Source organism: Rhinolophus sinicus, chromosome 3 (genome assembly GCF_057876585.1).
Source record: "Rhinolophus sinicus isolate RSI-liver-muscle chromosome 3, RSI-T2T, whole genome shotgun sequence".
Taxonomy (NCBI): Eukaryota; Metazoa; Chordata; class Mammalia; order Chiroptera; family Rhinolophidae; genus Rhinolophus; species Rhinolophus sinicus.
The window spans coordinates 59,637,247-59,663,905 of NC_142503.1; the positions used below are offsets into that span (position 1 = coordinate 59,637,247).

Below are 26,659 nucleotides of genomic sequence, written 5' to 3' on the forward strand. Positions count from 1 at the left end.
CAACTTGACTTGGAAAAAAGTCCTGGAAGTACACACTGTTCCCCAGTAAAGTCCTGTTCCCCTTCCCCAATAAAATCTTAAAAAAAAAAAAAAAAAAGACAAATGAGTGACTTTGGGTGGTGAAAACACAGTACAATATACAGATGCTATATTATAGAATTGTACACTTGAAACCTGTATAATTTTATTAACCATTGTCACCCCAATAAATTTAATTTAAAAAAGACAAATGAGGAACATTGTGCTTGAAGGCAGAGATTTGCTATAATTTTTATTTTCATATTTCTGGTATATAATAGGCATAGTAAGCAGAAAAATATTACTTGTTTTCACATTCCTGGTACGTAATATTTCAATAAATACTTATTCAGCATTCTTTACATGGTCAAAGAATGCCATGTAAAGTAAGTGTATGCCTTAAATTCAGAGATACACTTAAGCACAGTGATAACACATTCTGTGTTAGACACAGGGACAGCGCACTGTGTTACTGTGTTTACCTAAGTTTTGCTTTGTTCCTAGGGCCTTTGAAGATGTCAACGTCTTTTGGCGAGTCACATTGAACAAAACAGCCACCACACTCCAGAAGGATGGTGTGAACCTGATGGATACACTTCTGTCTGTTTCAGGGACCACAACCTGTACAACAGGTCAAACAAAGTGCTTTATCCCCATTGAGCTCAAATCAGGGAAGGTAAGAAATGATGAGCACAGTATTGTCAACTTATCATTGTATTTCTTTAGAATTATAATTTTAATGCCACTTTACTGCGACTTCCACATTGGGTATGTGGAGATCCTTTGTGCCTCGCCTAGCCATATGTCTAATTCTCTTTGCCGGGCAGTGGACTTAAAACTTGGAATTTATTACATTGGAGAATTTTTTATAAGTAAACTCATTATTGTGTACCTAAAACTAATACATGTTATATGTCAATTGTATCTCTTTTTTTTTTTAAAAAGCCCTTCTGTTTTTTCTGTTTCTGTTTCTTGTCATTTCCAAAATTCTTCCTGGCTCACCTGCTCATTGTGTGAATGGTCCCTTGAGTCATTTTCAGCCAGATTAGTTATTTCCAATTCCTCTGAATGTTTAGTATTTTTCTTTTATTATACCCGTGGATTTGATCATATCCCATTATACCCATTGATGTCATCACAGAATGAAAGTTCTTGCATTATTTATGTATAGTTAGAAAGTTCAGTTTTGATCAACTGAAGAGGTACAGAGGCCATGCTTCCTGAGCGTTTGGATAAATTTCTATTGGTTCATGTTGTACATGGCACCCAGGAGACAGGCATCTCCCCTCTTTCCAAAGGAATCTTCATTATTCAGTTGGTATTGGTCACTGATTACTTCACAGCTTTAGTCATTAATAATTGTGTGTGGGTTTTTTAAATAACTATTCTATGATACTTTAATGCCTAAGGAGCTCTCAGTATTATTTGTTCTTTGTCTACTACTTAATTTACTAAACTCAGATATTTAATACAAAAACTAGTCATAATATTATAAATGTTCAGAGTGTCATGGTTTCTTTGTACATGCCAAAGACATGCAGAAGACAGCATGTATTTAAGACAGCAGAAGAAGCATGTACAAATACAATTGCAGTTGACTCATAAATAATGCCGGGGTTAGGGATGCCAACCACGCTTGAAGTAAAAAATCTGCTTATAACTTATGGTGGGCCTCCCCATATGTGGGTTCCCAATTGTGAGTTGAAAATACAGTTGACCATTGAACAATGCAGGTTTGAACTTTGCAGGTCCATGTACGTATACAGGGATTGTTTTTTTTTAAGACTCGGATTCAATTAATTTTAAATACTTACAAAATGATTTTTTGTTTGCTACTAAATGATTTTCTTTTTGCTACTTGCAGTCGTGTCACTTGCTGGTCTTTTGTCTTTTCATTTGGCTTTACAAATCCCTGGAAGGATATTTGATTTATAGCAATAACAGACCCATCCTGACCCATCCTGATCTTTCCCGATCTTAAGCCATGTAATCAACTACTGTCCAAGGACTTTATTTCTTTTATCAGAAAGAGTTTTTGAAGTCTCAATCTATGTACTAGAGATATGCGTGAGAGTTGATGGTTGGTAAAGGTGCTGCTGATCTGAGCTACCTTGGTAGTGATAGAGCTAGGAAATAAGGTTTTTAAAATACTGAATTCCCACTGATTCTTGCACTCTAATTTAACATATCATTTTATTGTGTTTTACTTTTTTTGAGTTGGAGTTTCATCAGCTAATACTTCCTATCACACTGAAAAGGAAGAACTAAAATTTCAATATTCAAAACATTTGATCATGTTATTCTACTTGAAAACATCTAAACCCTCTCCTGTGTATTTGCTCAAATGGTTTTATGCCTTCCAGAACTCCCGAGCCCCACATTTCCTCTCTCTCCCTTAAGGACTAAGTAGAACATCAGTTCCTCCGTGATGCTTCCCGTGATATCTCCAGTTAGAATTCTTAATTCTCTAAATTTACAAAGACTTTATCTGCACCTTTCTTATGGAAGTTATCAGTTATGTGCAGGATCAAAACTTTTTTATCTTGACTGTTGGACTCTAAGCTGCTTGAAAATTAGAACATGGTTTTTATTAATATTTGCATTCACCCGATCATCCTTCATAAATATATGTGGCATACATGAATTATTGAAAATTCTATTCTGCGTTTTTATCTCAAGTAGGAATTTTGGTGAATTAGAATCTTGGACATATTTCACTAGACTTAAAACATCTGTCTCATACAATAGATGTTAACTGTAGAATTATGAGAAAAGACTTTGAGATCAAAGCCAGTTTAATCCTGTATTGCTGTTTGGATAAATGTCTTTATCAGTCTTTTGCTGACTTAGTTCTTTTGTGTGTATTTAGAGATGACAACAATTTTCACAGAGTGGAAATACCTTATTGGTGACAGCAGCCAGGTACAGTAGGTAAACATGCTGAAAAATGGAGAATTGTGCTTTAATACTGTTTGTAGGGGTCTCTACGTGCCAGAGAGAGAGGGAAAGGAGAACAGCCAAACAGGGGTGGTCTTAGAGAAGCTGAAAGGAAGGAAATAGGAAAGTTAGAGTGTAGGTGGGAGAAGAGACTGCTTCCTCTGAGCTTGCCCGCCTTGCAGGAGAATACTAAGGGAATTCCTAGATATTAAAGATATTATAATTAAGGGGAAAGAGAATGTAGTAGGCAGTACGTAAGATGCTGCTTGTATATCCTTTCTCCTAACTCAGGAAATGCTACTGAGCCCATATCCAAGTAGTTTCAGTTAGTTAAGAAAATGAATTTGGTTTCACCTCTTATTTCTCTCTCTAATGTAATGTTCAAATCCTAGAACTGAGTTTTCTCCTGTAGCTAATTTTCAAGGCATTTTGCTCTCATTGTCTTCTCAGCTGTTAAAAGGCAAGATATAGGCAAGAGTAATACACATTCTGGTTTTAGTAAGAGAAAAATTTTAAAAAGAAGATTATATATCTAGAAGAATGGAAAACATATATTTTTAAAAAGTACTATCAGGTTCTAATATGCATTTTAACAAATTGCATTTTATGACTAGAAGGATACTTATTACTCATCCAGTTTAAATTCTGCTCTTTATGTCTGACAAACTGATACCTAGACATAGAAATGAAGCTGGTTCTGCAGACATGTTCTTCCGCAGTGGCCTTTGAGAGATTATCTGGAGGTCCCAGAAGAGCGGCACAACTAACCATTCCTTGACTTTTGACCTAAGAACCATCTCTTTTATTTTTTTTAATCAGAGGAAGGCCTCCAAGGATACCGAGCTTATTCTCAGAGGTAGTATGGTGGTTAAGAGTTTGGGCTCTGATGATAGAAGACCTAGGTTCAAATCTTAGCTCTTACACTAATTAGCTGGGTGACGTTGGACAAGTTACTTATCCTTCCTGAGCCTCCTGGGTTTTATGCGGTTAATAATAGGGCTTAGATTACACGATATAATGAATGAGAGGCTCTTTGCACAGTTCTTCACGAGGAGTTGGCTCTTCATAAAAAAGGATTTGTATAATTATTATTCACAATGGATGGGAATGAAGCCCAAGGCAGTTTAGTGACTGAGTAGTAGCTACCGTGATACTGTGGTAGGGGAGTTATAACACAACACCACAACACAGCAAACACAAGACATCATCCATAGAATTATACTAGTGATTAATGGTCATTTCTCATAAACTTAATCCAGTCTTGGGACCCTCAACTCAAAGGTGTTTACTCTATCATATCTCTAATTATCACCTCTACAGTTATTTAATATTTTCATTTTCAAGTTATGAAGAATTCAAGTAACTTTCCCTAGTACAGGATTAGAACTCGTCTTTTCAATTCCCCCTTCCTTCTGCTATATCTAACGGTTCCATATTAACAAAATGTGTAAAGGTAATAGTTAATTAACTGAGGAAGCACACTTTTAACCCACAAAATCTGTTTAAAGTAAACAGATTTTTAAACATGTGTTGCACATATTTTTAAAAATATTTAAGTAAGGTATTAGTTCATTATTACTTTGATTGTTTGCTTCTGAACAAAGATGAACCCAGAAAAAACCATTTTATACTAGCGGGGCAAAAGATCATCCTGGAATGTTTCTGACCCAACTACAAAAGCACCTTGCTGGCAGTTACACAGGAAATAGGTTCTTGTGAGTCTCCAGTCATATTTAAGTCTGGAGAGATTCAAATACGATCTGTGAGTTTTGGTTACCCAATATACTCTGACATTGTTTGAATAGAGTATTTCTTTGTAAAACTGGAAAATTCCTTTTGTCTCTAGTCTAATTATGTTTGGCATCTGTCTTTACATTGTTCAATTTTAGACAGTTTCTTATTTAGGTTGCAACATATTCTTTTGACTCTAAGTGGTTGTAAGTAATGTTCTAATCATCATCACTATGACAAGAATTTTTTTATGAAAAATAAAGAGTCTATGTTGCAATGTAATATGCTGAAAAATAAATAATGTAACATGCTGAAAACCATAGTTAAGTGAAACAATTGTGAGTTAAGGCTCTCTTGGCCATTAGGTAATAATAGTTGTTGAAAATAGTTACCCCTACTTTCCTAGTGTTTTTTTAGTTTAGTTATTGTATTTGCCAAATTTAGTTTCTCAAAAGTGGGAGAGTACAGTTTTCTCCATATTTCAATATTTACTGATAGTTAATCAGAAATGGCAAAGAATGATACGTACTGTAGGAAAGCGAAACATATTTCTTTAGACAATAAAAGGAGATTAAGTTCATTTACTGTGTGACTAAAATAGTACTTATTCTTGGGTAATACTGAAGAGTTTGTTATATTGTTTCATGACATAATAAGTCTCATTAAAATGATAACTAAACAAATGATGAATGAGGCCCTTGCTGATAAATAAAAGTGATGCAGTATATCAAATAAGACAATGACAAATGCAGTTGAAAATGTGTCAGTTTAGCTTCATTGAGCTATATCGGGAAACTAACAATGCTGCTGAGATGTTTAGATTATTGTGTAAGAGTAAATAGTAAAGACAGATGATTGACAGTACGTTGTAAAATTGAACGCAGGCTTTAGAAAATAAATTATTTGAGATGATTGAGAACTGAGGTGAAAGAACGAGGTGAAACATGAGCAAATTATAATCCAACAGACTAAATTTAGACTTATTTGATACTGAATTTTGGGAAATTTTGAAAAAGACCTAAACTTACAGAATTGACTATTAATATTTGGTCATATTTATGTAAAACCTTTTATTCCACAGCCTGCCCTGTCCCCAACCCAATCCCTTCAACCCGAGCCAACTACTGTCATGGCATTTTTTTGTTTTAAAATATTTAAATAGATGTGTATCCATTAATTATATGTAGTAAGGTTTATGTAATTTTAATTTTACATAGATTATATCATGATACATACATTGTTATGCACCTTGATTTTTTGTTCCATTCAATATCATGTTTTCAGATCCATCCACATTGAAAAGTATTGAAATAGTTCATTCCTTTTAACTACTAAATAACAGTTCATGTCTGAATATATTTTATTTATACTTTTGCTTATTGAAGTACACATAGGTTGTCTACTAACATTGATTTTCTGGTAAGAAACTCACCAGAGGTAGTAATGATGTTTCTTTAAGAAAGACCAAAAAAATACACCCCATGGTAATCTAAGAATTTAATTCTGTATTTATACAGAATGTGTTTCTAGATTGATATTTATTTCTGTAATTGTGTATATGAATAATACTAATTCTTAACATCAGAATTATCTAAAAATAGAAATATATTCGTAATCATCCTTTTTTTCCCCCCATCATCAGATACCTCAAGTTGAAATGCATTTTTTTGTGGAACTGTACGAAGTAACTGCTGGAGCAGCAATAAACAATAGTGCCAAATTTGCACAGATTCAATTATTACAAAGTGTTGAACCTCAAAGCCTCGTGTATTTTTCTGTGGGTTCTCGGCTGCCTGTGTCTCATAAAAAGGCCACTTTCATCAGTTTGCAGGTGGCCAGAGATGCTGGGACAGGACTGATGGTATCTGTTAACTTCAGTACCAAGGTAAGCATGGGATATCTAATAACATACATTAAGGTTTTCTTCTTTAACTAGAGCATGTATAATGAAATGGAGAATAATCGATACATTATTTTCTTATGATTCCATCATAATTCACATTGTTTATTACATTAAGCTGTATCCTTAAAACAGTTCCATTTTTTTGCTTATATCATGTTTTAAAATGACAGTGTTTTGTATTGTTCTTTTTTTTGCAAAAGTCTGATGTACAATGCAAGCTGTCTTCCATAAATCTGTTCTGTAAGATCTCTAGAGAGTTAAATTTTATTTTTTTTTAAATTTATTGGGGTGACAATTGTTAGTAAAATTACATAGATTTCAGGTGTACAATTCTGTATTACATCATCTATAAATCCCATTGTGTATTCACCATCCAGAGTCAGTTATCCTTCCATCACCATATATTTGATCCCCCTTAACCTCATATCCTATCCCCCAACCCCAACATTTCTTCACAGTGTTACTTTATCAAACTTGAAACAAAAAGTAAGGGTCTTTGTTATTGTTTATAACTGAACTAGTTGACAGTCTTCTCCAGAACTTCAAACACTAACTTGTCTTTATGTTTCTTGAAATCCATGAGTTCATGCAGGTCTTACTGCCACTTTTCACATCCATCCTATTAGGTGACATCAGTTGAAAGAAAGGGAGTAGGTGGATATCCAGGGACTCAGAAGAGCGTGCTGTGTAACACTAGGTGACCAGATCCTGGGGTTGGTCCAAACAACACCATACACCTTTCCAGCATCATTTTTTAAATTTTGTTTTAGCAGCAAAACTCTAATATATTAAGACAAAGGATTATCTCACTCTGCTTGAAGCATTGTGGTGGGGATTGGAACCTGCCCACCTCAGCCCTTGCTTTTTTTTCTCCTTGACTCATACAACTCCAAGAAACCCACAGTTTGAAAAGTCGTCCTGGACAGTGCTACCCTTTCCTCTGTTTCAAGATCGCAAGTCTGGTGGCTTTTTAATCCTCAGGGTTTCAAAGGTTTTTTGTTTTTGTTTTTGTTTTAACAAACTGCTGTTTAGTATGTGCTTGATTGTGTCACTACTGGGTGGCTCAAACAGAACATCCTGTGCATGAAATACAGCATATGTGCACCACTTTGCTGCAGCGATCACGTGAGTCAGGAATGGGAGGTGAAGACTAGAGCTCTGGGTAGTAGGCTCTCCTGGAAGCTTGCCAGGCAGGAAAGCTTGTCTTTATGACAGCGCCCACAGCTGGGCCGACAAGACGACAAAACTATCATATGAGACTCTAGAAATAAACTCTATTATAAATAGCTCTGAAGTGGCATGAACACAAAAAACATGATTCATAGTGGCGAGATTTTTAGTATTTTTCCTTTCGAGCATTTAAGATAGGAAAAGAAATGAGAAAAATTATGTGCTTCTTCTCCCATGAAATTACATCATCACAGGCTCACTACTTTGTAGAGTGAAAGAAGGGAACTGAAGATGAAGAACAGAACAGATGATGCACCTTTTAAGGTAGTTCACAGTCAGATAAGAGAGGAATAGAAGTTGCCAAAATAAGAATCTGAATGCCAGTCTCTATCAATATCCTGGTTGTGATCTATTGTAGTTACCAACAAGGGCTACCAGGTAAAGGGTACAGGAGATCACTCTTTTTTTATTTCTCATAACTGCATGTGAATATACAGTTATGTCAAAATAAGTTTCATTTTAAAAACTAGAAACAAGTTTCACGTATGTGGTATTATTTATTTTCCTCTCGGTTTATTGCCCCATGCGTTTTCTCTCTCTGAATGCTAGGCATCTACTAGAAGAGAAAGACATATAATTCTATTTTCCAGTAGCTGGCAAGAATGAGGAAATCATTGTGGACCAAGTTGTTATTATATTGCAATGATATCAATCTTCATTTTACTTTAAATAAGTTTTCAGAATGTAGTTAAAACAGTGGCTATCATATACATACCCTGTGGTAGGTCAGAATTCCCAATACATAAATATTCTGGTCTTAGCATGAGTTCCCTTATGTCTATATATTTACAATATAAAGTTAAGGGATACAAAGATTTTAGATAATGAAAATATCACTCATTCCAGTTATCATTAAATTAAATACGCCTATGGCTAAGCCACATTTGAACACCAATTTCAAATCCTTTCATTTATGTATGTGTATACTAGCCCAAAGCACACAAGTTCAAGAAAGAACATGCCTTTCCTCCTTATTCTCACATTGCCTATTCTATTCAAAAGCTATTTCTATATTGATTTCCGTTGTTGCTTTTAAATTGCATAGTGCTGCTTGTTTGTTTTTTTAAATATGTACTTTATAAATGCAAGCACATTTTGATTGTTCCCTCTCCTTTAAATGTCTGAATTGTGAAATAAATACTACCGGAAAATAGTGGACAGAATATATTCATATAGTTTATAGTAGTAAAGGCACCACCATCTAGCTTTAAAAGTTCAGCTTTAATAGGATGAAAGAACTAGCTGCCATGAACCCTTCTCTCATGCCATCCTGCTTTTACCTGGCAAGATGACCTCTCCTCATCTCGCAGATAACCACTATCCTGAACTTCATGTTGAATTATTCCCTTGCTTTTGTTTATAGTGTTACCACCTACCATATGCTGGTTAGGTTTACCTGTTTTGGAAATTACACAAATGAGGTTCTACCAATTGTATTGTTTTATGGTGTGCTTTGTTGCTCAACAATAGGTTTCTGAGAAATACCCATGTTAATATGTGTAAGGGTTTTTCACTCTTACTGTGACATAGTATTCCAATGGACACTTAATCTATCCATTCTGAAGCCAATAGACTTTGGTGTTACTTCCTTCCGTGAGGCTTGTTTTTCTACCATAGTGCTGCAGGTGTTCTTAGAAACCCTTTTTCTTCCTTGATTTTTTTTTGTTTTTCAACACAGTTGGTCACTTCCTCCTTCTAGAAGCATGTGGTTCTCTTTTGGGCTTCTGGAGCACCACACTTTCCTACTCTTTGCTTACTGGCAGCTCCGTCCTATTGCCTGTGTTGGTGTTCCTGACCAAAACATCTGGGGGTGCATCTAGACTCAGTCTTTAGCTTAGACCATCCAAACCTGTTTTCTTTAAATATCTGAATTTTTATCAACAGCCATTTCACCACCCTGATTCAGATTCATATATCTGATTGCTTCTACTTGACATCTGCATTTGAATATCTAAAAGTCATCTCAGGCTTATGTATAGTAACTCTTGATTTCTCCATTAACAATATTTGCCCCAGTTTTCCACCATTCATCCAGGCATACAGGTGAGAGTTACCTTCAGTTCTCTTCCTCTCCACCCAACATTGAATTAACCACAAAGTCCTACTAACTCTACAGTCAAATATATTCCCAATCTGAGCACTTCTTACTCTTTATACTCATACAACCCTACTTTAAGCTCCCATTGTTTTTTGCATGAGCTAATGCAAAAACCTCTTATCTCTTCTCCCTGTCTCCATGATCATCCCTGCTGCAGCCTAACTATGCACACGAATACTCAGGAAAATATGAAATAAAATGTGTCACTCTTCTGATGGAATCTTCCAGTGTCTTCCTGCCACAGTTTGTGTAATGGACATGCATGATCTGACCCCTGCCCAGCTATCCGATATCAGTTTCTTGTGCTTTCGTCCTTCTTCCAATCACATTGATCTTCTGGCTCTTCTGCTCACGTTCAAAGATGGTTCCCACCTCAGGGACTTTGTAATTGCCGTCCCCTCGGCCTAGAATATTTCCCCTCCAGATCCTTACACAGCCTGTTCCCTTACATCACCTAGGTCTCTGTTCAAGTATCACATCAAGAGCTTCCCTGATCAACCTTATCTGAAATAGTACCTTACCATCATCCTACATGCCCTTACCTACTCTTATTTTTCTCCATAGAATTCATCTTCACATAAAATTATATTGTTACTGCTGTAATTTTTGTTCTGTCTCTATCCTCTGAAAGAATAGGTTCTGTGAGTTCAGGTGTTTATTAATCGCATCTGTGTTTACAATATGCCACCTGGCCATGTCCTAGGAGTTTAATATTTGGTGGCTCAATAGTAACTAAATGCACATTACTTTGGTTCTTCCTTGACTAAATTCTCATGTTCCAATTTACAAAAAAACTTTTAATAACCAAAATTTGTAGAAATTCAGAGGTATACATGCCCAACGTGGTTATTCTGCAGGGTATTTTCATATCTAAGTGTAAACAACAAGAGACCTATTTCTTCTGCTTCCTCCTACCTCCCCTCTGCCTTTTGTTTACTCCCCCAAACCCCATCTCCCCAAAATTTCTAGGTAAGAATAAAAATGTAATCATTCCCTCTTTTCCTCCATACTTAGGTTTTGCAGCATGTGTTATTTAAAGCAAAATTTTTAGTGTGCTCACAATTGAAGAAATTCTGTTAAGGCAGTAGTGCCATTTATTTTCTAACTCTTTCTTGATTTGTTCTAAGGCATCTATCTTTCCTAGCTTCATCACTGTGTGATTTGTATTTATCTCTCTAATTTATCTTAGGAGATCAAAAACAGTATAAAACCCCATGTTTTAAGTAGTAATATTGTTATGGCCCATCAGTTTGTTTAAGAGAAGTAGAATTTGCTTAAATAATATGAATTTGTTTAGGACAAGGTCAGAAGTGTTGGAGTTTCACTGAAGTGGTGTTGTTTAATTTCTAGGAGTTGAGGAGTGCTGAAACAATTGGTCGTACTCTCATATCTCCAGCTATTTCTGGGAAAGATTTTGTGAGAACCGAAGGCACCTTGGTCTTTGAACCTGGCCAGAGAAACACCGTATTGGATGTCATCCTAACCCCAGAGACGGGGTCTTTAAATCCATTTCCTAAACGCTTCCAGATTGTGCTTTTTGACCCCAAAGGTGGGGCCAGAATTGATCAAGCGTATGGGACTGCTAATGTTACTGTTGTCTCGGATGCGGATTCACAGGCTGTTTGGGGGCTTGCAGATCAGCTACAACAGCCCCTAGATGGTGACATTCTCAACAGAGTACTCCACAGCATCAGCATGCAAGTGGCCACGGAAAGCACAGATGAACAGCTCAGTGCCGTGATGCATTTAATAGACAAGGTAAAAAGCCCTTGCAAGTGTCAGCAATTGGATTAGTAAGGTTTGATAAATTAAACAAAATTAAAAAAAGAAAAAGAAACACAACATATACACAGTTATAATGTCAGTTATCATGAAATTATAATAGAGTGAAATTTCTCAACGCAAGAGTGGAATCCATCGTATCTGACACTGTACTTCTCCTTTCATGTGACTTATGCCTGCTTGGAAACCTCAGTCTCAACTCAGAGAGTGAGCGATGAGTAATCTATGGCAGGAAGGGCAGGCGATCCAGTGTCTGAAAAGAGGCCCCAGATGTCAGAAGCTCCAGGGTCTGTCTGATTCTCCAGAAACTGGACGAATAGCTTTTGAAATTGTCTCAGTTTTATGAGTCCATAAAATGAGAACGTGAGCTACATTCACTACATAGTTTTTCCTGTTTAAATGCCACGGAACAGGAGTTGTTGCCCTCTGCTTGTTCTTTGCTCTGCCCGGGCATTGAAAACTTTCACAGAACAGAAAAACTCAGGAATGACCAGGTGATTTCAGGTATTCAAATGGTGTGGTCTTACATTCAAATGGTGTGGTCTTGTATTTAAATGGTGTGGTCTTAGACAAACCAGGTTTTATTTTAAACCTATTTTTTTATTTACACTTTTGCAAATGATGGTATTAAATGGCACTGTTAGATCCTAAGAATGTAAATGAAAGAAGATGTCTAAAAAGAGTGCTTAATATTACTAAAGGAAGAAAAAAAACTCTTGTGGGGTGTTTTTGGGGGGCGTTCTTATCAAGGTATTTCTTATCAACATTTATAAGTAAAAACTTTTGAGTGCATACATATGAATTTCTAAATACTGTATTTCTTACACAGTGACCTTTAAATACTTAAAATGTTTGCACACGGTTTTAGATGATTATGCCTATTTTACTTATTATAGTATCTCTTAAAATACCATGCCTAAATGATAGAAAAGAAAATTATAAAGCACACAGCAAGAAGAGGAGGACTTACCAAATAGCCTGTAAAGCAAAGAGAGGTGACTGCTATTTCACGCAGAGTTCTGGAGATAAGAATTCACTCTGGGAAATAGTATTACTTAAATTTTCTAACGATGGGAAGGCATAGGACAAGAACAAGTTGATTTTGGCCAAGAAGAGGGAAGGAATGTACAATGCACTACATTTTAGAATACAGAACCTCATTTCATATGATTTAGAGAAGACATAAGGACTTTTGCTATTTTTTTCTCAGTAGGTATTCTCAGGAACACTTGAAAGAGCACAGGAATAATATGTTCTGTAAAAATTTAATAGACTTCCCTCCCCCTCCAGTGGTCTCATTTTTGTTTTCTCTCCTGACATAAATTTTTGTCCCATGGTGATTCAGACTCTCCATTTGTTTGTAAGCCAATTTTGATAATTTGGGAGGGGTTCTTTTTATTGTTAAGGTAAAATGGCCTTTATGACCAGAATACTTTTTCTTACCATATATATTTTTGACATGTCTTATATGTCAAGACTTATTTTTCACGTTTAATTTATTTTATAATCACACTAACAGTAATGTAGACTTAGCTCTATATTTTACTGCCCGGTTTTACATTTCATGCTTGCAATAATTTTGACTGACTTTTCTGCAAAGGAAGTGAATCTTTGTTATTTTAGGACAAGCAAGTGGAGGGATGTTTTGAGTCAGGGCAGAGTGGCCCTCACCAGTGTCTCCTGGGCCATTCACCTTCTCCATGCTTTTAGATAAGTGAGCTGTTCTCTTTCTGCCTGAATCTCCTTGTCTGGAAACAAAACAAAATAACGCTGGTGAGACAGGTTAGTTAGTATGTTGCTGGACGGGGGTGGGGGGTGGGGGGGGGGGTGTTCCTGGTATAATAAACAAAAAAATCAGCCATATCCTGAAACTCCAGGTTCTGGAATGTCTACTTCACTCCAGGACAAAGATATGAGAATACACCTTGAGGTTCATAAATGATCTCAAATCCCTTTTGGTAGGACAAAGGAGCAGATCTGATAGATAAGAATGGGTTATTTCGTTAATCCCTTCAGGATGGGCAAACAAGACTAACCTAATAGATAAATTCCCTTAGAAGGCTCCAGCCCCTTTCCCCAAGCAAGCAAGGGAAGATATACAAGTAAGAACTTTTGCCTCAGTCACTGGGCTTCCCAGTTTCGGGTACCCCCTCCTGCTCGGGAGCTGCAACCTCTTCTCCTGCCTTTAATAAACGATCTTCGTTTACAACTCTTTCTCTCTGGTCTGTGTGTCTATTCTTCGGCTTCATGAGACATGATCCCAGCCCACACCCAGACACTGCTGGCAGATCCTACATCACTGGTACCTCCCTCACAAGATTGTTGTGAGAATTAGAGAAGTTAACATAACATGCTGAGAACAGCACCCATACAAACCAAGGGCCGTGTGTGTGTGTGTGTGTGTGTGTGTGTGTGTGTGTGTGTGTGTGTGTATGAGAGAGAGAGAGAGTTTTACTCTAACTTTGTTTTGCCCTTGAATATTAATGAAAGACTTGGAGCTCTAGAATTCTTGGGTCACAACCTTTAGTTCTTTAAAACTTCATATGTTTCTCTGGTGGCTTCTGTCATTTGCAAAAAAGTGATGTCAAACTGAATGTTTGTTCCTCTGTTAGTAACTTTTTTTCCTGTCTGATTTCTGGTAGGATTATTTTTTACCTCTTAAATAATATTTAAAAATCACCCAGATACATCTGGTGGTGTTTCTTTTCCTGACTTTCTCTGGTATAAAGCAAGCTCTGCATTTTTAGATCAGATTATTTCTTTAGTTTATCAAGGAACTGGTTTTTTTTCCCTTCTTTCAGCTCTTTTTATATGCATATTATAACTTATGGATTTGTCATATTTGTCGTATTTTTTCTGAGTCCTGGAAGAATTTCTCGAGCTTATTTTTTGCTTAACATATTCAGTTTGTTTCAGTATCCAATGGGTCTCATTGTCTCCACTGTAATTTTTCCTCCATTGTAAATTTTTATTCTGTGTCTTTTATCATCTTTTCCTTGTGGATTAGTCTCCATTCATCCTTACTATCTTTGAGATGGCTACTCATATTATAAACTTAGATCTTGAGTTCAACTATTGTCTTGGCAATATATAGATAACCTAAAAAAAAAAAATATGGGGAACATGAGCCATTTCCTCAGTGTGCTCTAGTCAGAGTAACAGACAAATAATTTCAGTGTTGTCTTAAATTCATTACTAAAGGTATGTGCAAATTACATAGAGAGTTATCATGTGTATGATAAGGCAGGTGGGGCACAGTATAGAATCCCCAGAGAAGGTGATGACTAATTTGGATTTTGAAGAATTAATAGGAACTTCTGAGGTATGTCGGAGTGGAGTAGAATAATAAGTCAATGGCTTCACACTCATTTCTAATCCGACAATAAAGTCGGGGTCCCCATCATTCTGGCAAGGAAAAAATAATAAATCATGATGGCGATTTTTTTCTCTTACTCTCCTTGTCCCTCAAACAAGAAATAACCCAGTCCTTTAAAGTAGAAAGGCTCATGCTTACGAATAAAGGTAAGGATGCCAGGAGCTCTTCACTACTCTTAATTGCAAAAGGATTTTCTCATGTAATGTTTTAGAATTTTAATGAAATGTGCTGGTTTCTGTTCATTGAAACACAGGTAATCAAGAATAATCTTACTTTTATTCTGGACAAATATTCTTGTATTTATTTCCTTAGTTGTTGGTCAAAAGAATAAGACTCCTTGAGGTAGATATAAAAAAGAGATTAATTTTGACTCATGATACTAATTACTGTAGTTGAAAATAAGTGATCTATGCAACGATTTGAGGCTTTTATCTGCTTATTGAATAGAAATATTTTGGTGATTATGCCTTTCCTTCATAAATGGCTATTTATGCTTTTCAAAGTACAAATGGATATATTTGAAATATAATTTTGATACTGATTTCTTTTAAATTCTTCATAAGTTCACCCTTATTTTGCTAATGGTAATAACTGCTAATAAAGAACACATGCTGTATTATACCATACATACCATGTAAGCAGCTTATTTTTGAAGATATATTTTCATTCTTGGATTTTTTTCCAGATAACTGTTGAAGGAAAAACTCAAGCATTCAGTATTGAAAGCCGAAATCTTTTCTATGAGATTCTTTGTGCTCTTATTAACCCAAAGCGCAAGGACACTAGAGGATTTAGTCACTTTACAGAAGTGACGGAGAATTTTGCCTTTTCTCTGCTGACTGATGTTACCTGTGGCTCTCCTGGTGAAAAGTAAGTATCTTCTAATATACTACCTTATACGTATTCCTTCACAGTTTATAAAGTAATGTGCAATGCAAATTGACATATACATGATGTAACTAAAGATTACGCAATCAATACATTGTACCTAATGAGCAAATGAAGTTAATTATTTGAAGAAAACAGCAACTGCATCAAGAAAATAAATTTATACTGTCTACAATATATCACTTGTTTTGAAAGTTCTTTTTTTAAAAAAAAAATGTCATCTTGCTTACTCTCCATTATATAACGAGTAGAAGATACATTATGAGTAGAAAAAGAGGAAAGTGATTCCAATCTTTAGACGTGTTTTGATGTGCTGTTAATTGTGCTTCCTCTGGAGTTACGGTTAAGTTTTACCCGTTTGGAGGCAACTCTCAGAATATTGTTGAGCTAGTTGTTACATGGCTGCAGTTTCATGACAGAAAGCAATCAAGTGGAAAGAAAGATATAAAGTGTGGCACATGTCCGTTATTAATTATATAATTAATTTTGTAACTGTATGTTAATATTCTTCAGAAGTCATGGTGTTCTAATTTACATTCATCAGGTGAATTGGTCAGTGCAGTAGAAAGATCTAAAAATGTTTATTTCTATTTGATTTAACATGGTTGAAAGAACATGCTTGGAAATGGAGATTTCGCCTCAGTTCTCACAGAGTAAAGATACATTGTGTAAAAAGCAGTGACTATTATTTAATGGGACATATGTGATTAAAAGTATTATAAATCTCTATAAAGTTTATTTTTTATTTACTAATGGTTACTATTATCAGGATTCATTAAGTCACATTGAAATTCAGAGATATTTTGAAGACTACATTTTAAAAAATTTTGTGTAGTAATTTAAATCATTTATTTATGGGGCCCTTTATGAACTGATCGGTTAATTAAAATATTGGTTAGATATGTAAAACTTTTAGCTTTAGTTCTTAGATCACAAGGCACATGAAGTTCAAAGAGATAGTCAATCCAGATATAAAAAGGTTACAACTGAGATCAAAGAATAAAATAATAAGAATTAATAATAATTATAACTGATATTAACTATACCTCTGCTCTAGTCCTGACATTGGATTAGATTGAACAATATGAAATTGCCTTTTTTTCCTAACTGAAAACAGAGTAAGATATTGAAAAGTTTAGTTTCGAACTAGTCCTTACTAAAAAGTTGTACATGTATTATTTTATCCCCACAAAAGATCATTTTAAGTAGCTAGTCATTCAAGGGTAGGGTTAGGGCCTTTATTCCTATTTATAGATGTAGCAGCTGAGGCTGGGGAACTTACACAGTGTGCCAGCAGTCACACGATTAGTCCATGGTGAGGCCAGGGCTCAATCTCAGGCCTACTTGATGCTACAGCCCATGCTGGCCACCGTGCCACATGGTCAGAGGATGATGTAAACCACTTGCTTTGTAACAAATCCTCCACTCCCAGCCCCTGACTCGAATGTGCTCCAGACTTTCATCCCAGGTCAGCGCCAGGGTGTGACTTGAGGTTCAGCTGCAAGATCGGCATCCCCTACCCTGTATTCTTTTGTTAACCCTGATGAGTGAGTCCTGGGGATTGAGGTTTTCCTAATGAGGATCATCAGCAAAGCATCTGACCAGTTCTGCCTGTGCTTTTTGGAGGCCCCTTCTCCAGTCCTCACCACTGTTCCTCAGTATCCATCTGAGACCAATGATTAGCAGTTCAGCTCCTCAGTACCATTTATAAATGTCTCTCATGTCTTCAGAAACCTCTGAAATGGATCATTTCTTTACTTCAAGTAAGTTAGCACTGAGGTCACTGTGTGTGTGTGTGTGTGTGTGTGTGTATTTAAGAAATATTCTGTTGGTGTTATTTCCTCATTCACTGGATACAACTGTGCTGTTCTGTGAAGTCAGTAGTTCATGGTTTTACATTCCTCATAGTCCCAGGCCTTTCTGTTTGTTTTTCCATATTTCTGAAAGATCACCAGGATATTGAGGTTGTCTTAGATGTGAGCCGTCTATCCTGCTGTGAATGTTGGTTCCTATATCTGTGTCCTTAAAGGCCCAGTGAGAACCCAAGAGAGTCTAAGATGCACAAAAAGAGTGGTCTTTTCTGTTTTGTTCCTAATGTATTTCCAGGGCCTAGAACAGTGTCTGGTACATGGTAGATTCTCAATGGTCATGGTATAACAAATGAATAGAATGAATGAATAAATCAATATTTCCTGCCATGTGCTTCCTTTACAGAGACTTAACTTTCCTTCTAACTTGTCCAGAAAGAAGAAAGCATGTATGATGGCAGTTAGGCAAGAATAGTATGGTGTGTTTGGAGAGATCATCAACCTTTAAAGGTTGAACATAGAATAAGCTAGATTGTGTGTGTGTGTGTGTGTGTGTGTGTGTGTGTGTGTATTAGACTTAGGATTTTAGATCTATCATTTGAGGACAGTGTTAATGGTTAAAGAATAGGATAAATCAAAAAATAGGAAGGCTGCATAGGGGATAATTGTTCAGGTAAGAGAAGATGAGGGCTGAAATTGAGTCAGGGACATGGGGAGTATGGTACCTGGAAAACAATTGGGTTGTAGAATTAACTTGTAGGTAACAAATTGAACGTAGAAAATAAGAGAGAGCTCAAGACTAGTTTTTCTTACTCAGAAAACTCTAAAGATATTGACCATTCTTATATGTATTATGTACACATTGCCTTAAGCAGTATTCAAGGGCATCTGCTGAGAGTGAAGTGTTTGGGAATTGAGCAGGGATATTGAGGAGAATGGTGGCATCTAGAACGCTCACTTGGAAGTAAGTAAAAACAATGTCAAGTGGCATCAAGGGCCAACTGAAGTTGGTCGCTGTGGATTTGTAGTGGTGTTGTGGAAAAGCGGCGAGGACTGAGAGACTCAAGCGGCACGCAGAGATCAGGGAGAACACAGCTTTATTATGCCGGTGGGCTCAGCAGGATTGTTCCCAAACACTGAGCACTTACTGGGGTCGGACGCTTTGTTATAGGCTTAGGCCTCCGGGTTGGGGGGGACACCTGGCCAGGGTGCCATGGAGGTCCATCCCTAGCAGCTGTGATTGCTCAACATTGTTTTGACAGGGAGGTCTCTAACTATGGTGCACACCGGAGACAGCTCCGATAAGGGAGGAGGAGGAGGGGGATGGAGCTTGAGCTCCTAGTGGGGCCCGCAGGAAAAACTGTCCCGACAGTGGTGCCAGTAGACATGATAATGTGGGCTTACCCACTGGATTTCCCCCCTTGACTTCAGCCTGGGTAGAAAGTGGATTGTGGAATTGATCAAAGTGAGTGCCGTAGAAGGGCATGGATATAGGAGGTTAAGGTGTCAGGGAGAGAGCCCAGGAATCCATCTGTTATGTCAAGGTTAGGGTTTCCAGGTGGGAATTCCTACCCAGTCTCAAGAATTGTTTTGGCTTTCCCGTTCCTGAATCCTGAGATATAAACTGTTTTCTGTTCTCCATGATGAATCATTTCCACAAAGTGATGGCCGATATTACCAACCACCTGGGTTCAAGGAGCCAATTTTCCTGATTTCCCGACCAACTTTTCTCGGGATTCGGGAATGGGAAAGTGGAAAAAATATTCCTGAAAATGGGCGGTAATTGTCTCCTGGAAACCCTAGTCAAGGTTGAGAGCAGTCACTATGCATGTGATATTCTCAGTAGGTAGACATAGCGGGTCCATGATGGCGCTGACTGCGCAAAATCTCATCAGATTCTAGTGAAGTAGAAGCGGGGTATGCAGCCACGTGGCTTAGGTTCACTGATCTCAGCCACACTGGACATGGTTGGGGGGTCTGCGGGGCAGCTTTGAGCTGAGATCACCAGTGGAAATGTGGGAAGCTGCGTGGGGAGATGAAAAGACAAATTTTAGGTTGTTTTGGAGGTGTGTGACCTATACAGATTGAAGTGCTTCAATAGGAGTCTTGGACATAAGGGTCTAGAGTCTTGGTTTAAAGATAGATATTTGAGGGCATCAATTCAGATGTGGTAGTTAAAGCTGGCGTGGCATTTTGTTGTTGTTGTTTGCTTTTTAAAGAGGAAATACAGCTGGAGGGAAAAATTAGTCCTTGTCCTCACCTTGCTTTCTCAAATCTTTAACTGAAAATTTTTAGCTTCATTTCCCTGGTTAGAAGTCTTGATCAGGTATCATTTAGATCCATGATATAATTATATGTACTCTACATCTGTTGTGCCTCTATAACAATATTTAATGCCTAATTTTTATCCCAGTATCCTCTGAATATTTCCAGGCAGTTTTCAGATCTGATTCATCATTGTATCTCCTCACTATTTGCAAACAAGATGTATCAGATTTGCTGGAGGCCTGGTTAAAAAAAAATACAGATTCCTAGAACCCACAGCACACTCCCCAGGCAATGGTTCTGATTTAGTAAGTCTGGGGTGTTATCCCGAAATCTATATTTTTAAACAAGCTTCCAACGGATTTTTACACACACTGAGGTTTGGAAGCAATTTCACCGAGCACAGGCTCTTATGCCTAGGGGATGTTCAAAATAATTGTTAAATTATATCAACAGTGATAAAGATCACTGTTCAGGGCTCTTTCACCTACCAGTCACATGGTTAAATTAGCAATGCTCTGATGGGTTAGAAAGGGGTGAGGTAAACTCTTGATGAAAACATGGCTCCAGACATATAAGGCTTATGGTATTCTTAAATAAAGCAGAGGGTTTCTCTTTAGTGGTGTACCTTTTCTTCAACCTATTCCACCAATGCTAATATGACGAACAGAAAAGTACATTTTATAGCACAGATTGTACCTGATATCCATGAAACAGCTTTCAAAAACCCATATTTTAGGTTATAAGGGGGATCAGGCAAGAGGATGCAGAAAGTTCTGTGAAAAAAATCATGACAACCATAAAAGAACTGAAAACATATTCTCTGTACTGCTCCTGGGTTGGTAGTATCATGTTATACACAAAGAACAGAGCCCCAGTGTAATGCATTTTAACAAATGTAAGTGGATATATAGAACAAATACTATATATCTATCTCTATCTATATCTATATAGATAGATAGATATATATGTATATATATGTATGTATGTATGTATATGTATATAAAATGCAAGCCGTTTTAGCATTTTCTTTGTTTTTCTGTTGTAGAAGCAAAACCATCCTTGACAGTTGCCCATATTTGTCAATATTGGCTCTTCACTGGTATCCTCAGCAAATCAATGGGCACAAGTTTGAAGGAAAGGAAGGTGATTATATTCGAGTTCCTGAGAGGTTATTGGATGTGCCAGATGCAGAAATAATGTCTGAGGAAAGTACATGTGAATTAGTCCAGTTTACAGAGTATAGCAGCCAGCAGTGGCTTATAAATGGAAACAATCTGCCTGCCCTGAAAAATAAGGTAATCTATCATTATGGAGAGTTATGGTTGGAATCTGATTTTTCTGTAACAGCCACACTCCTCAGAATGCATTTGCTTGATCAGATTTGTGGGAAGTGGTACACATGGTGAGTTAATTATGAAACATGTCCCATCTTTATGAACTGTTGTAGAACGTTTTATCTCGAAAGCAGTTGGAAATATTTCCTTCTTGTTTTATTGAGTAAATTATATGTAAAAGTAGGGAAAGTGAAAAAGAATATAGCTTTCACTAATATTATATTAGCTTATATACCCCTCTCGTGATGAAGTTTGACAATTACAGTCATAGTCAATGTTGCCAGCTGAAGGCTGCTCAGTAACTGAAGTGGAGGTAGAATGTTTGCAATGGAAAACCAGTGATGTGCCCTGCATTCATAAGGAAGCTGCTTATTAATAGTGGCAGTAAATAGTGACTAACACGACTAGGAAAAATGAAACAAAGTTCAGAATAGGAGAGTTAGTCATGACATTAATTTGAAAAGATCATTAAATTTTCTTGGTTTTTTTATTGATATTATAGGTATTATCTTTGAGTGTGAAAGGTCAGAGTTCACAACCGCTGACTGACAACAATGAGGTTCTCTACAGGATTTATGCTGCCAAGCCTAGAATTGTTCCCAAGACATCTCTGTGTCTCCTTTGGAATCAGGCTGCTGGAAGGTATGTATTCATAATGGTTTAAAATCAAAATTTGGTCCTTCCCTGTTCCAGTACCATTGAGCCCTTTTTTTTTTTTTTTCCCTACTGAGCATCAATGGCTGGAGAATAACCGCTACAATACATAAGACAAAGTAGCATCGGAAATGTCTAGCATTGTGCAGGTTGCAGATGTAGCCAAACAATTGAAATATGTGTTTAACACAATATTTACTTCTTGATTATTAATGCTTTCATGGGACGTCACATGAGTGCTACTCAATTCTGATACCCTTACTATGGTTATTGGTTCATTTATTGGGCAGGAAAGGGAATTCTTTTTACCCCTTCCATCTGGGTTTGTGGTTCTGGAGCTGATGCTCTGTGTTTAGAGGGATTCACAGGGGATTTATCACTCTAGTCCACATATGGCTTGGAGTGCATTTTGGGTTTAAAGCCAAGCACAGGAATGGGAAGATGAGAGTGAGTCTTTCTCTGAATCTCCTTGGCCTAAGGCCTCAGGTCTCTGAGCACTTCTATCACTCGGGGCTCAATCAATACTGTAGGGTCAGGCAGTGCTGGCACAGAGGGTCTAGGGTCCAAACCAGTCACTAAATGTAGTTTACTACTGACTTTCAGCCACATACACTAGAATTCTAAACAGGTTTAACAACTTAGTTGGCTAACCAACCCACTTTTCTCTAAACACCAGAATTCTATTTAGTCTCTTTCTTTCCTTAGAAAAAATAATTATCAATTGAAATTCCTAATTGATGACAGATATTAAACCTAATACATAGATACTCTGTAATCCTCAATGTATAATTAATAATGAATGCTTCAAGCTTGAACCTGCAGTTGAGGTTAAGAAGTTTTATGTCCTTAGAAAAGGAATCAAGAGACACTAAAGGGAAGAGACTCAACCAGTAGTCACTGAGGAATGCTCAGAAGGCTGGCACGTGATGCTATATTTTTTGGAATCGTGACAATGTTTTTGTGCTGAATTAGCCAGACCTTAGAGAAGGGAATACTTGAAAACATTTATGTACTATTATAACTGGCTCCAAAATCCAGAAATGATGAGGAACGAATTTTAGAAAATCATATAAGTAATTTATGTGGCTCAAAAATACAAGGAATTATGAAAAATAAGGAAGGGTGAACACTGCACATTATAATGGCTGCGTCAGTCATTTGGGACTTTTGAAACAGAGTGAAGAGTGCTTTCTGTTGGAAACCTTGGGTGTGTATACTTTAGGTTAGATACTGTGTTTCCCCGAAAATAAGACCTAACTGGAAAATAAGCCCTAATGCATCTTTTGGAGCAAGAATTAATATAAGACCCGGTCTTATTTTTGGGAAAATACGGTACCTCCTGGGAGGGCCAAGCTACTGTATTTCCTCAAAAATAAGACTGGGTCTTATATTAATTTTTGTTCCAAAAGACGCATTAGGGCTTAATGTGGTAGCAACAGGCACTGCTCTGTTGAGAAGACCAGCTTCTGTATCAGAAGGCTTTTGCGGGTTTGGAGAGTATTTAGGCTGCTTCTTAAGGTGCTTGTGGGATCTGTTGTGTCATGTTTGGGACAAGGTGTTCCCCTTTAGTGTTTCTTCTTGAAAATGTAGTCTGGCCACCGTAAATAAAGCTGCGGTGAACATCGGAGCACATACATCTTCACGGATAAATGTAACTTTACTAGCCATTGTCACCCCAATAAACTTTAATTAAAAATAGATAGATAGATAGACAGACAGACAGACAGACAGACAAGAAAAAGAAAAGAAAAGAAAAGAAAATGTGGTCTGCTTAAGTCTTGAGTCAACAACACTTAGTTTAGTAAGTTGTTTTTTTCTTTGAAAACCATTTCAATGCCTTAAGTATTGACGAAAGGGGAGTAGTGACAATTGTGTTTTTACCCTAGCTGGTTGTCTGACAGTCAGTTTTGCAAAGTGGTTGAGGACACTTCACATTACGTGGAATGTGCCTGTTCATACATGTCCGTGTATGCTGTCTACGCCCAGACTGACAACTTGTCTTCATACAACGAAGCCTTCTTTTCTTCTGGATTTATATGTATCTCAGGTCAGTTGCAATATTTTTGAGTCAATAATTTAAAATATTTATGAAAATGAAAGTCTGGTTTCCCATAGTCATGTTATATATGCAAGATGCAATATACTGCAATTCATCAGCACTAGGAGAACATGCGCTTTCCCATTGTCGTATTAATTCATTCTACAGACATTTATGGAGAACCAACTTTATACTGAGGGTATAGAAAAGAGCAAGACACAGTTTCTGACTCATAAAGAATATAAAATACAGTGTGGGGTAGAGGCTAGATAATAGGAAAGGATGTAAAACATAGTTCAGTCTTGTGATTTAGGGATCAGGTTATGCAGTAAAATGTCAGGATTGTGTGAGATAATATGTACAAAGCAGTTTGTATTTTTATTAAAAAAACAAACCAACAAACAAAAAAACCTACCCCTTTGGTTGATTTGTGTTCTACAACCTAGAATACAACCTAAATATACTCAACCACTGTTAAAAAATAAATGGTCTTTCACCTTCTACATCTAGGCCCTGTTTCTGGCGGGGATAGGAACTTGAATTGTGTTAATGTCTGTCAAATGCTTTACCTATAATTTAACTTTGAATAACTATAGTCATTCTCATTTGCTGTATTGATTATATGGTTGGGAGTCTTAATAATTTATTTGTAATAACGTCTTTCATAAAGATGACATTTCTTGCTTAATAGATTTTTCTAGGTCCACATAGTTCCAAAACCAAATGGAGACATGATATATTACTTTAATGTTAATGTGTTTATAGAAATCTCATAGACTGGTGAAATAAAGCCAAAAGGTAAAATGCTGAAATAATATCTACCTGTTATTTTCTGTATTTCCATGGAGACATAAGTCCAAGTGCTGCTGTGACCCACAAAAATCCCTTGTTTGTTCTAAATGCTGAACATCATAACAAAGAGTTTTAGAAATGAAAGACCGAATTTTATCTTGATTTTATAGAAGACTAGCTGGATTATATTTCCTGAAAGAATTGTTAATAAATACATATTTTGCAACTCTCTCTAGCAAAGGCTGTATAGATTTGCCCATATGTTCGAGAATCAACACCTAAACTATCAGTATCTACTTTGATTACTTTTTATTTGAAGTCATATTTGAAATTATAGTTGACCCTTGAACAACACAGGAGTTAGGGGCACTGAGCTGCCCCCAACTCAGTCTAAAATCCATGTATCACTTTTGACTCTATAAAAACTTAACTATCAATAGCCTACTGTTGACAGGAGCTTTGACCGATAATTTAAACAACACGAATTTTGTATCTTATATGTGTTATATACCGTATTCTTACAATAACAGAAACTAGAGAAAAGAAAATGTTAAGAAAATTATAGGGAAGAGAAAATGCATTTATAGTGCTGTACTGTATTTATCAATACCAGAAGTCTATGTTGTCTATTTTAGGCTATGTTGTTCTTCTGCAAGTTTTTTCTGTTAAGTTGGTGCAAAAGTAATTACAGTTTAAAAGCTTAAAAATAATTTCAAAAACTGCAGTTACTTTTGCACAAATATCATAATTGTTGATTGAAAAAAGTCTGCATGTAAGTGGACCCATGCAGTTCACACATCCATATTGTTCAAGGGTCACCTGTATTGTTTTGTTTGTTTTGTTTTGTTTTGTTTTGTTTTGTTTCTCTCTCTGTCCAGTGGCATACTGTAACGTATGTTGCCTGTTCTGTAGATAAAAGACATAAAGTCTTGTCTTTGTGTCTGTTTCAGCTTCAGGGGAAGATGAATGTCCATCCAGGCACTAGAGAAGAGAATTTTATGTATCTTACATACATTCTATAATTTAGGTTAGGCCACACTGAATATCCCTCTGAATTTGGAAGCAGTCTGACTAGCTTTTTTCAGGAAATGTGTGGTAACACACAATTAGACAGGAATTAAACCTTTTTATTTAAATCAGGATAGGTCACAGTGTATCTGTTCCAATTCTGGTTCACAGTTATGGTTACTATACTAGAGCAGAGCAACTGAAATGATCAGTGTATCAAATGGGCATACATACAGGCCAGAAAGTTTAGTAATCCTCATCTTAGAAAGATGAAAGATCAGGGTGACTTTTAAAATTGTAAACCAGTTTATCAAATCCCAAGAAATTAAACTAAGGTTATCCCTAGAAGCTAAAAAGTTAGAAAGAGAAGAGAAATAAAACATAACTGTGCACATTAGTGTAACATTATGGAATTCACCTCAAAGGTGACTTGATAGAAGTATAACTTTCAATAACTTGAGATGATAATGCTATAATTTTATAATTATTAAGGAACCTAAGCATACTTTGAACTACATAATACTATTTGGAGAATCATGTTAAAGAAGCTTACTCTTCCTCTTATAACTCGATTGATGGGGCACTATCAAAGATAGACTATTAGATTAGAATCATCCTGATTTGGACTCTGAATACAATCCGTACGGCCTTGTGATCTTAATGAGACCCTATAACATTCCGTGGCCCTTTTCATTTTTACTGTCAATACATGAACTATGTCATGTTTGATGTACTTGTAGATGATTCTCCTATGTTTGGAATGTTTTTAAGCTGAAATTAGAGATGGACAGACC

General features: G+C 36.6%; 1 protein-coding gene across 1 annotated transcript in view; it reads left to right on the plus strand.

Annotated features, from left to right (window-relative positions):
* Nucleotides 1–26,659, plus strand: part of ADGRV1 (adhesion G protein-coupled receptor V1) — a 503,930-nt gene that overhangs the window by 206,165 nt on the left and 271,106 nt on the right. The window contains exons 76-82 of the mRNA XM_019734240.3: nt 523–694; nt 6,329–6,571; nt 11,268–11,675; nt 15,761–15,945; nt 21,085–21,334; nt 21,876–22,015; nt 23,914–24,074. Of these exons, the coding sequence (XP_019589799.3) occupies nt 523–694; nt 6,329–6,571; nt 11,268–11,675; nt 15,761–15,945; nt 21,085–21,334; nt 21,876–22,015; nt 23,914–24,074 (1,559 nt within the window). The remainder of the gene's footprint in view (nt 1–522; nt 695–6,328; nt 6,572–11,267; nt 11,676–15,760; nt 15,946–21,084; nt 21,335–21,875; nt 22,016–23,913; nt 24,075–26,659) is intronic.